The sequence below is a fragment of the Bos taurus genome, chromosome X (assembly GCF_002263795.3).
Source record: "Bos taurus isolate L1 Dominette 01449 registration number 42190680 breed Hereford chromosome X, ARS-UCD2.0, whole genome shotgun sequence".
In the NCBI taxonomy this organism is placed as follows: domain Eukaryota; kingdom Metazoa; phylum Chordata; class Mammalia; order Artiodactyla; family Bovidae; genus Bos; species Bos taurus.
Genome location: NC_037357.1, coordinates 36,170,032 through 36,182,473, shown reverse-complemented (window position 1 = coordinate 36,182,473; position 12,442 = coordinate 36,170,032). Strand labels below are relative to the sequence as shown.

General features: G+C 48.9%; 1 protein-coding gene across 1 annotated transcript in view; it reads right to left on the bottom strand.

Moving 5' to 3' along the window:
- Window positions 1-5,399, bottom strand: part of MPP1 (MAGUK p55 scaffold protein 1) — a 32,811-nt gene extending 27,412 nt beyond the window's left edge. The window contains exon 1 of the mRNA NM_001075484.1: window positions 5,164-5,399. Within this exon, the coding sequence (NP_001068952.1) occupies window positions 5,164-5,265 (102 nt within the window). The 5' untranslated portion in view covers window positions 5,266-5,399. The remainder of the gene's footprint in view (window positions 1-5,163) is intronic.
- Between the last annotated feature and the right edge of the window lie 7,043 nt (window positions 5,400-12,442).

Below are 12,442 nucleotides of genomic sequence, written 5' to 3'. Positions count from 1 at the left end.
AACCATAGCAGGTAAAGGTGGCAATAAAGTCTGGAAACACAGATCAGATTCTCTTATCATGTGCTGTAAAGTACCATCAAGAAAGCATTTCTGATGATTCATCTGGGTTTGCAGACGTGGCAGAGCCCTGCGTAACGTTCTCAACAGGGACAGTCGAAAGTCTGTCCACGGAAGACAGAGTGAACTTGGCAAGGGGGTGGATGCCTGCATGATTGGGGGCCTCATCTCTTCATTCAGCTCCAAGACATGTCAGCCTTTAAATTAAGGACTCTGCAAAGCGTGCCAGAGGTAGAACACATTGAACCCAGAAAAGTTCAACACTTGCTATGCCAAACGCTGGGCTTTTCAATGTGCTTATCCATCAAGACAGTCCCCCTTCCTAATGACTCAGAGCCACTATCACACTCCCTCAGAAGCTGCCAGTGATGAGAGAGATACCTGGAATGCTCTGACCTGGCACCTGAAGAACCAACTCGCACCCGTGGGGTGCCCCCAAAGCACCACCTGATGCCCCTGCTCTGACCGCTCTTTGATGACACCTGGCACACCAGCCCCTGGCACCCCCAGCCCACAGACAATCTGTGATGAAGGGCTAGACAGACAGATGCATACAGAGCAGGGGCCGCAGGCTGCAGTCGGTCCCCCGTCTCTCCTGTTCTGCCCCTCAACTGCTGGAACTTGGCGTGTTTCCACAGCTGTTAAGACACGCGCCTTCCAATGGGTGGCAGAGATTTTCCATTGTTTGTTCTGGGACTTACTGGCCCCACGCTGGACCACAATGTTGAGTCCTTCCCAGTGCCATGAGCACCCGTGCCGGGTGATTACAAAGTGATACAAGCAATGCTGAGCAAACAACATCGGGCAAAGGTGCTCGATTGCTTTCTGTGGGGTGCACTTTGCAACTTGGACACCAGTACCCCCCTGGCCAGGGAGGCCCCCAGCCACACCCGGGCAGGATGGGGAACGGCCGTCCCACGTGAGAAGGGCTCAAGGCCGCCCTCTGCTCCGCAGCCTGTCAGGGGCCCATATTCACACAAACTGCTGGGGTGGCAAGGCCTGGCCTCTGAAACCCTCTTCAGAGGAAACATCTGTGGTGGGTTCAAAGGGCAGAGGCAGCAGTTCAGAGGAAGCTGGGATTAAAAAAGAGAGAGATGAAAAAACAAACTTAGCGGCAGGTGGCGGAGGTGGATGACTCAAGTAGGGCCCACCAAGTCACATTAAGAGCTGGTGACAATGACTGGAGGGAATGAACCAACATCTGTTGGGCCGATGGGTAAGCCCTCTGCCCACTGTTTTCAGGTACCGTGGGGCTTCCCTGAGAAGCTGATTTGGGAAAGAAGCTGCCTGCAATGCAGGAGACCCGGGTTTGATTCCTGGGCCGGTAAGTTCCCTTGGAGAAGGGCTAGGCTACCCACTCCAGCATTCTTGGGCTTCCCTGGGAGATCAGCTGGGAAAGAATCCGCCTGCAGTGCGGGAGACCTGGGTTCAATCCCTGGGTTGGGAAGATCCCCTGGAGAAGGGAAAGGCTGCTACCCACTCCAGGATCCTGTCCTGGAGAATTCCATGGACTGTACAGTCAATGGGGTCACCCAGAGTTGGACATGACTGAGCGACTTAAACAGACAGAAGGCCCAGGCCAAGCAGGCAAGTGATGGCCTACACCAGACACCAGCTGCTCAGTCCTCCTGGGCCAGGGCAGGCTCCACTTTGGGAAAGAACACAAGGAAAAAAAAAACCCATGAGAAAATCCAAAAGGACTCAAGGTACCAGAAAAAAGGGAAAACTGTTTCCCACAAATATGAGAGCTGCAGAAAAGGGCTGGGAGGAGAGGAAAGCCTCAGAGGCAGGATTTTATGCAAGTCCTGGCTTCAGTCCTGATGAACCAGGTGCCTGGGATGCAGGCAAACAAAGCACCTGCAGCAGGACTGGCAGGCTGGTGACTTCAGAGCACAAACGTGTACAATCGGCCCTGGGACACGATGGATGTGAGCTGCCACGGGTCCACTGGCATGAGCATTTCTTGCACAGTCAACCCTGCAGCACCAACAATTCAGTCCAGGGTAGGTGGCCTCTGCTGGTGGCTGGAGGCTTGTAGTCGTGGATGAACCACAGGGACGGAGGAACGGATGCATATGGATGCGGCTCAACTCTATGCCTCCACGTGAAGGAAAAAGGCAAAGTGAAGCCTCAGAAAATTCTATGTTACACCAAGCTGTACTCTGGTTCCCTAATTTGGAGCATGTCTTCCTGTTTCCCTGCCCTGGAGTCAGTTCTCCTCTTTTGAGCAACAGTTGAAAACTTGAGCAACTGGTGCTTAGGGGAAAAAAAAAATCCCTGCCATCCATGAAATGTCACCTGATTTCATCTCCCCCACCCCAGGGGATCTCTGGTGAAATCTCCAGACCTCTGTGAGCCCTGAATGTCCCTGCCTGGAGCACTGTTGGCCGATGGCACCCTGGATATCTCCAGCCCCAAACCTGTGCAACAGCAGATGAGGCCGAATCTGCTGGCCAGGAGCTCTGCTGAGTGGATACTCAGCTGGAGCCAGACTTCATTCCTGGGCCATTAGGCCCAAGTGAACTTTCAGGGACTTGCAACCTATTTCTTCAGGTCATGGGAAAGGGGCAACTTCAAACAGGCCAGCAGAGAGAAGCAGGAATTTTACAACCCATTTTATGTGCACTAAGGGACTGCCATAAAGAACAAGGTCACAGAGAGCTCATAAAATGTTTCTCCAAGGAAGGACACCTATAGTTAAATAGGGAAGGCAGCCTCCACTTCAAATGTACTGCAACACTGTGCTCTGATAAGACTTTTTCAGTATCAAATACGGACTATAATCAGAAGGGAAACTTTGGTTTTCTAGTCTTTAGAACTTTTACGGAAAGCAATCTTCCTCAATGAAGTGTTTGGCAACAGGAATTTCTGAATTGCTTTAAAGGCAACAGCTTCCTTGGAGGGAAGGTGAACCTCAGGAAATAAGGAATCATCTGGTTTGTGGGGTCAGGCCACCCCTCATGGCGTGGAGATTCTCCCTCCGAGGTCCACAGTTGGGCAGTTCTGGAAGCTTTTCATTCTGTGCTTTACCAATTTTTCTTATCCCATTCTCAAATCCTTTCATGCAAACAAACTACATAGGCAGGAGACTGTATCTGGTATTGCAGGATAAACTCATGGCTCCACAAAAACTGCTGCTTACTCAGAGTAGTGACAGAGCTTCTGTTCAAAACTGCACGCAACGAACCTCCCCAGCTTTCCCACCAGGGGCAGAAAGATCTCCAAGGGGTCGGGACACTGAGTTACAGGTGATGCTCAGGTTGTGCAAAGTGAAAGCAGGCACACAGAAAGGCCTACGTAAGCTGGAGTCCACCTGTAGGACAGCCTCAAAAAGGCAAAGTGATAGTGTTTTCCAAATGCTGCTTGGAAAAAAAAAAACAAACACAAATGCTGCTGGAGCGGGGGGCGGGGGGAGGGGGTGGCGGTCCATGCATCCAGGGATGGCAGGTGTGTGTGGGGGCAACCCTCAAGGACTGTGAGGTCACAGCTACAGGGTGGGATGTATGTGTCCAATGTCAATGAACTGCACAAATCGGTGAATTCTATGTATGCCAAGTAAACCTCAATAAAGTTGCCAAAAGAAAATTCAATAAACAGAGTTTGGCAGGGGGTGGGGATGGAGTTAAGGCTCAGCCAAGTGAGTTGACTGTTGGGAAGAAAAGCAAAAAATCACATTTCCAAGCTTATGGGGAATCAAGGAGTTTCAGAGCCTGATCCCCTCCTAGCCCACTTGCCGCTGTGCTGCCTAACTTGCAACTTTGTCTTCCCCACATGATCATCCTGCTGCTCCTGGAAGCCTAGACTACTGCAATCCTGATTTGCAAAGATGGACAAGTGTGAATATGGCGCCCTGAGGGAAGCAGCAAGGTCAATGCAGATACAGAATGCAGCCTCCCTCTGATGCCTCCCAGTCCACAGTCCCCAGCCCGCACGCCAGTCTGCTGGGACCTGGGGGATCTGCAGTTTCATCGTATGCCCAAGTGGATGGGTGCGCTGCATAGCACGTCCACCTCTTCAGGCACTTAGTAATTTGGGAACCATGTCCGAGGCCCCACGGATCAGGCATTTTACCTGGAAAAAGTGAGTGTGCAAACAGCCCTGCCCTGAAAGATCTTGGCGGTCTAGAAAAAGATTCACACTCGTGAGTCCCCAGGCCAGCTAGTGTCTGCTGAGCCCTCTATCTCTGGGTGTCTCTGTGGACATCCTCTCTTGGAACCTGGCCAGCAGGCCGTGAGGAGGCCAGGAAACGTGGAAGGGCTGCCGGTGGGTGCTGGCTGATGGCTGACCACTGAGACTCAGCTTCCGCCTTCAGGTGAGTGAGTGGGCCTGACATGCAGCCTTACCTTGAAGTCACTCAGTCATACCAGACTCTCTGCGACCCATGGACTGTAGCCTACCAGGATCCTCCATCCAGGGCATTTTCCAGGCAAGGGTACTGGAGTGGGTGGCCATTTCCTTCTCCAGGAGATCTTCCCGACCCAGGAATCGAATCCCGGTCTCCCGCATTGCGGGCAGACACTTTACTCTGAGCCACCAGGGAAGCCCCAAGATAACAAGAGAATCAACTCTCCCTTATGGGCCATCTTTGAGGATAGAGGTGAGTTGCTATTTATGGGCCATCGCAGGAATCTGGGGGGGGGGGGGGGGGGCGGGGGGCGGGCAGAATTACTCCTGGGATGATGCCTGCCCACAGACACAGGCCACCCGGATGCCCCCCAGCACCAGAGGCCCCCGCAGAAATGCCAGGGCATGGTGACTGAGCACTTTGAGGCCAGCGTTGGCTCTTACCACCAACCCTTTCTGCTGACACAAGCACTTAAGCAGACCTCCTCTGGGCTCTGTTCCTGAAAGTCTTCTCCGTGACCCCGACTCCGTCCACGCAGAAGTTTCCCCCGACCTTTCATTAGCTCTCCGGGCCAGGGGCAGCGGCCTCTGCCGATTCCCGCCTAGAGGCGCCGCGGGTCCCAAGCCATGGCGCCCAGAAGTCCCGCACGAGCCCCGGGGGTCAGGGCCCCCATCCCGAGGGCAGGAGGGCGGGCGGCGAGGCCTAGAGTCGGGGACCGGCCCTCATCGCACGCCGTTGGGGGGACCTCGGGAGCCGCTCACCTCGGGCCGGTTGTGCTTCTGCAGCAAGTGCTCCAGGTAGAGATCGGAGAGCGCCGTGCGCATGCCGCCCCCGCCCTCGCCTTCGCTCGCCTTCAGCGTCATCTTGCGGGAGAGCCGGGCCGCAGGGGACGCGGGGGCCGCGGGGCCACGGGACCGGGCACAAGCTGGAGCGCGAGGGCCCCAGAGCCTGCGGCGCGCGGAGGCGGCGAAGGCTGCTGGGACTCGGCGCGCCTGGGCCGTCACCACCCCGCAGGAGGCGCGCTGGGCGCGCGGGGGTGGAGCCCCGCCCACGCCCCGCCCCTGAACACGCCCCCGCCTGGTGCCCGCCCCCGAGGCCCCCAGGGGCCCGGCTCTGCGCACCTGGGCGCCCGGAATCTCCGACGATTAAAGCCACGAAAACAAACAAACAAACAAACAAAAAAAAATGGAAGGCTTAGTGGCAGCAAGGAGACCAACATTCCAGAGCGGGATTCCTTAGCACCCTCACACCTTCGTGGCGTTCACCCCAGCAGCGAAGGCACGAAATACTTGCTGAACAAAACAAACATTTCCTGTGCTTACCAGAGTTCAGGGCTGTGCGCCATCTGTACACACATTTGCCTGATAAACACCTGGCTCCTTGACCCGAAGAGAATAACCTCACAGTATTACAAGCAGTACATTACTCTGCGTAATCTTGTTCCGATCTTCCAGGACCTCTTGGCCAAGAAGAGAAAAACCCAAGGCAAGAGTTTGCAGCCAAATCACTCAGTTTTCTCTGCTGAGAGACTGAGCTCATGTGATTGATTGATGGCTCCCTTCTCCAAGATTACCCTCAAGGAACTATAGAAGTCTGAGACACACACAGAGGGAGAGAGAGAGAGAGACACACACACACACACACACACACACACACACACACACACAGGGAGAGAGACACAGAGACACACACACAGAGGAAAGGGAACTATTGAAATTAAGACAGTGGGATACCATGCACAGATAGATTAATTGAGCAATGAGATAGATTAGAAAATGCAGAGATGCACACTGGCTGGTGTGTAATTGTGGTATCTGATGCAAGTGTCATGTTAGGTGAGTAAAGAGAAACTTTTTATTAAACTACAGTTAGGAAATGTTTGGAGAAGGCAATGGCACCCCACTCCAGTACTCTTGCCTGGCAAATCCCATGGATGGAGGAGCCTGGTAGGCTGCAGTCCATGGGGTCGCTAGGAGTCAGACACTGAGCAACTTCACTTTCACTTTTCACTTTCATGCATTGAAGAAGGAAATGGCCAGCCACTCCAGTGTTCTTGCCTGGAGAATCCCAGGGACGGGGGAGCCTGGTGGGCTTCAGTCTATGGGGTCGCACAGAGTCAGACACGACTGGAGGGACTTAGCAGCAGCAGCAGCAGGAAATGTTTATTTATATTGAAAGAGAGGAACCTGGAACCCTTCTGCATGCCATATGCAGAAATAAATGTATTCCAGATGGACTGAGGACTTCTCTGTCAAAAACACAACTTCAAAGCTTTTGACTAAAAACATCAGCAAAGAATTTTTAGACTTTGGGATACAGAAAGATTTCTTAAACAATGCAGACAAATCATCGACTGTAAAAAATATTGATCAGCTTGACTTTAACATTAAGAGATTTCACTCATCAAAAGGCAAACTAAAAAAGCAAAAAAGACCAGATGTGACTTGCGGAAAATATTTTCAATACAACTGATGAAAAATTCCTATTATGAATATATAAAGGTCTACAAATTAATAAGAAAAACACAAACAACTCAGCAGATCAATGGGTTAAAAAAAAAAAAAAAACATGAGTAAGCATTTCACAGATGGAGAAACACACATGAACAATAAACATATGAACAGATGTTCAACCTCATTAGTGATCAAACCACAAGGAAATACCACTGTGCCTCCATTAAATTGTCACAAATTTAAAAGTCTAACAATATCAAGTGTTAGAGGAGATAAGAACCCATGTGAGTTCTTGAGCATTGCTGCTGAGAGTCTACATTTGGCAGTACTATTTAGGAGAACAGCTTTGTGTTTCTTCAAATTGAACATGTATCTCCCCTCTGAGCCAGCAACCCCACTCCTAGATGTATATATTGATGCAATTCCAACAAAAGTCTCAACAGATAGGTTTTGTGAAACTGGAAAATCTCATTTTAAAATGTGTGGACTTGTAAAAAACAATGTGGAGGGACTTGGCTTCCAGATAGCGCAACCTATAACAAAGTTATGTAACTAGGAGAGTGTAGGACAGGTGCAGAAAGAGACAAATAGACCAATGGAACAGAAAAGAGATAAGAAATGGTGACATGACAAGAGGTGTCGCAGACCAGTAGGGAAAGGACACACTTGCACTTAGGGGAACTGGGCATACTGGGAATCAAAACAGAAACCAAGACTGGTCACAGGTGAAGGCACACAGGCTATCGAAACTATGGCAGCCAGAGAACTTCAGAGGCAGGGAGTCCTCAAGCAAAATGTAGTTGAAGTTTTTCCTGAGGCCAAGCTCAGAGTGGAAAAGTACTGGGAAGGCAAATGGGCTGACTCTGAGGAGGGCTGGTCATACAGCTGGTCTTTTCAACATGTGCTCGCCTGTTTCTGGTCAGCTAGTTCCAGTTCAGTGTGCTCAGCGCTCAGAATGAGGCCTTGTTCCCGAGAATTTATTGCTTCTTGGAATTTATTGCAGCTATCTGCTTTTGTAAATTCCTAGAACTGCTTTGAGGCACAGAAATTTAGTTCAGAGTTCACGACTGGAAAAACATCGTTTCTCACAATTTTCTTTAAAAACTAAAATTAGACTTGATCTCACCTCAAAGAAAACTTTATCCCAAGGAGCTGAAGGATGTAAAGGTGAAAGGCAAAACTGTAAAACTTTTAGAAGACAACATGGGAGACGTCCTTTATGACTTTTGGGTGGAAAGGGGTCCTTAAACAGATGCAAGGAAAATTATCGCCAAATCACAAAAACCACCACAATATTGTAAAGTCACTAGCCTCCAATTAAAATAAAAAAATTATCGCCAAGTCAGACAACATTAAAATCAAAATACAACCCTCAGAATGAGGGACAGTATGTTCCACATTTCTGGCCTACAACATATTAGTATACTGAGTATACAAAGAAGTCCTACTGATCAGTAAGGAATAAATGAAGCTAAAATTAGAAAAATGGGCACAATTCATTAACAGGCATTTCATAGGAGAGAGATAAATGTCCTATCAACACAAGAAAAGATCTTCAATGTCATCAGTTGTCAGGGAAATGCCAAGTAAGAAAACAATAAGATACTATTTTCTATCCACCAGATTGGAAAAAAAAAAAAATGAAGACTATGATGTTATACGGAGAAGGCAATGGCACCCCACTCCAGTACTCTTGCCTGGAAAATCCCATGGACGGAGGAGCCTGGTGGGCTGCAGTACATGGGGTTGCTAAGAGTTGGACACGACTGGGCGACTTCACTTTCACTTTTCACTTTCATGCATTGGAGAAGGAAATGGCAACCCACTCCAATGTTCTTGCCTGGAGAATCCCAGGGATGGGGGAGCCTGGTAGGCTACCGTCTATGGGGTCACACAGAGTCGGACACGACTGAAGTGACTTAGCATAGCATAGCATAGCATGATGTTATATCTTCTCAAGGGTGTGGGGTTATGGGGGCACTTGGCCTTTGACTCAGAAAGGCAATCACAGATGACACTCTTCAGAGAGACTTGCACGTGTACCCTACTAGACATGTGCAGTAATACTTCTGGAGGCTTTATTCAGAATAGAAAAGACAGAAACAACACACATGTCTGTCCACCGTCAATGGGCTAAATGAGTAGAGGTCTTTTCATACAGTTGGGTTACAAAGGGGTCACTGCAGCTCCAGGCATCCACGTGGCAGAAGCTCAAAACCAAAAAGAAGAAAAGCACAGAAGAGAGTGCACGCCTGTGGTTTCATTTTCAGAAAACTTAAAAACAGGCAAGGCTCTGGCATGAGGAGACTGGATGAGGATTACGGGGGTTGGGAGGGGGGGCAGTGAAGAAGGGCTGCTGATCCTAAAGGGGAGAAGGACGGTGAATGTGTCCGCTTTGTGTAGTCTCCAAACTGTACACCTTCGACTTGTGCTCTTTGCTGTAGGTAGGTTATATTGCAAAAGAGAAGCTTGAAAAGTCTGGGGCAGCAAGTTTAGGGAGACTTCAGGAATTTGTAAAATCCCAGCAAAATTAAATAGTGGATTGCCTAACATAACTGGCATGGACTGCAGCCTACCAGGCTTCTCTGTCCATGGGATTTGTCAGGCAAGAGTACTGGAGTGGGTTGCCATTGCCTTCTCCAAACTGGCAAAAACATAAAGCAAATCAAGGACACAACAGAATATTCAAGAGAACAGGAGGGGGAGGTCTGTGAGCCTTGCACAAGTGCTGCATGGTAGTATGCCTGCAGCCTCTGACCCAGCCATTCCCTGTTCAGCAGTTTGCCTTAAGGAACAACGTGAGCAAGATAAAAAGGACTGTGAAGGTGTGTGTAAGGAGGCAGCTTAGATTTCCCTCCCCAGCTCCCATGTGCTGCTTAGTGGGGGAAAATGTAAGTTCACGTCCTGGCTGATTGAAAGCTCAACACAACCTGGTCAGTTCAACTTCCTCTTCAAGTCTGATCAAAGGATGGTCTCCTCCCACTGAGTGGAGTCTGAGACGGAGGGTGTGTGCTGGGATCTCACCCCTGTATCAGTCAGAACATCCTTTTGATACATGAGGCAGGGTGCTCAGGGCTGGTACACTGGGATAACCCTGAGGGATGGGATGGGGAGGGAGGTGGGAGGGAGGGTCAGGATGGGGAACACATGTACACCCATGGCTGATTCATGTCAAGGTAGGGCAAAAACCACCACAATATTGTAAAGTAATTAGCCTACAATTAAAATTTAAAAAAAAGAAAACAAGTATACAACTCACTAGTTTTTAATAAATTAACAGATTTGTGTCAGCTTTCCAGTTTTTATATACCTATGCTGTTTAAGTTGCATGTAATTTAAATAATTCTTAAGTGTCTATTTACCTCAAGAATAAATTATAAGTATATATATATAAAAAAAAGAACACCTGTTCGGTATTTCTCTATGCATTTTTTGAGGCAGTAAATTCCTAACCTCCTGTGGTTTGCCCAGACACCAGCCCCTGGCTTGCTCAGGCCCAAAGTCCAGGAGGCATTCTCTAAGCTTCAGTTCTTTCCCACTCCTTATCCAATTACTGTTCAAATCCTGATGGCTCTCACTTCTCCCTCCGTCCAGATTTTGACACTGACTGCAACTCTTCCAATCCCTACCTTGGTGCCAACAAGGCTATGTCTTGCCTGGATTTTGGGAAACCTTCTGGCTGGTCTCCCTGCTTTGGACCCTATCAACATGGCGACTGAGATGACCCTTTAAAAACACCCATCAAATGACTTTCCCCACATTCCATGGGCTCCAAGGAGAACCCAGATCTTTTCTGAGGCCCACCAGGTCTTAACTCTGCCCCGGGCAGACTCTCACCCTAGCCCCCTGGAGCTGCTGTGTCTTCCACTCTAGCCAAGCTCGCTGTCTGCCTTGTTACTTGGTCAGAACAGGAGGTGTGCCATAGTGTTCACGGAGTGAGTGATTTCCAACTCGGAACAGCAACTTCAGTGCAGTTCAGTACAGTCGCCCAGTTGTGTCCGACTCTGCGATCCCATGTACTGCAGCACACCAGGCCTCCCTGTCCATCACCAACTCCCAGAGTTTACCCAAACCCCTGTCCATTGAGTTGGTGATGCCATTCAACCATCTCATCTTCTGTTGTCCCCTTCTCCTCCCGCCTTCAACCTTTTCCAGCATCAGAGTCTTTTCCAATGAGTCAGTTCTTTGCATCGGGTGCTTTCCACAGCCAAGTGGAAAACAAATGAATAATGTATAAAACTATCACCTGCATTACATGTATAATAGTGAACAAGTAGGAACACCCTAGGGCTTCCCTGGTGGCTCAGCTGGTAAAGAATCTGCCTGCAGTGTGAGAGACCTGGGTTCGATCCCTGGGTTAGGAAGATCCCCCGGAGAAGGGAAAGGCTACCCACTCCAGTATTCTGGCCTGGAGAATTCCATGGACTGTATAGGGCATGGGGTAAGTTATTATGGAGTGGTGATTAAATGACTTCAGTTGAATCCACTGCAAGAAATACTATGTGGCACTTACTGACACAGAAAGATAGCCACCACGTGTCATAGAGTGAAGGAAAAATTAGGCTACAAAATATGATAGGTTGGTGAAAGAAAGGATCTCAGTGAGCGACTTTCTGTGATTGTGTATACATCAGCATTCACTCCATTAAAAAAGCCCATGTTTACATTTGTTTCAGAAATGCCTATTCTACTCTTTTGTGCAGATCCATGTTAGCCTGTGAAAGGCTCTTAGAAGTGCTAGAGCAAAGAAATAACGTTTACATTTATTTAATTCAGCATCTCTCCAGCCTAATTGGCCACACAGTCCTATTGTCTCATAACATTTATTAAAATGAAGCTATTGCTTTGAGAACAGATTTTGGGAAACTGTTAGTATAAGAATAGAAAAAAGTTTGAAAGAAGATACACCAAGATGTAAAGAATGTTTGTTTCTGGGTGCTAGAATTATGGGTATTTTCTCTTCTTTCTATATTTTATGATTTTTTTTTTTGCGATAAGTATGTATTATTTGGGGCTTCTCAGATGGCTCAGTGGGAAAGAATTTGCCTTCCAGTGCAGGAGACAAGGAGAAGGCAATGGCACCCCACTCCGGTACTCTTGCCTGGAAAATCCCATGGACGGAGGAACCTGGTAGGCTGCGGTACATGGGGTCCCTAGGAGTTGGACACGACTGAGCGACTTTCCTTTCACTTTTCACTTTCATGCATTGGAGAAGGAAATGGCAACCCACTCCAGTGTTCTTGCCTGGAGAATCCCAGGGATGGGGGAGCCTGGTGGGCTGCCGTCTATGGGGTCGCACAGAGTCAGACACGACTGGAGGGACTTAGCAGCAGCAGCAGCAGCAGGAAACAAAGGTTCGGTCCCTGGATTGGGAAGATCCCCTGGAGGAGGAAATGGCAACCCAGTTCAGTATTCTTGTCTGGAAAATCCCACAGACAGAGGAGCCTGATGGGCTACAGTCCATGTGGTCACAGAGAGTCGGACACAACTGAGCATGAGCAAGATGTATGATTTTATAATTAAAACAGTAATGAGTCTCTTATCATTTTGTTTCAATTGCATGTTTTAAAGGAGAAAATAAAGGCAA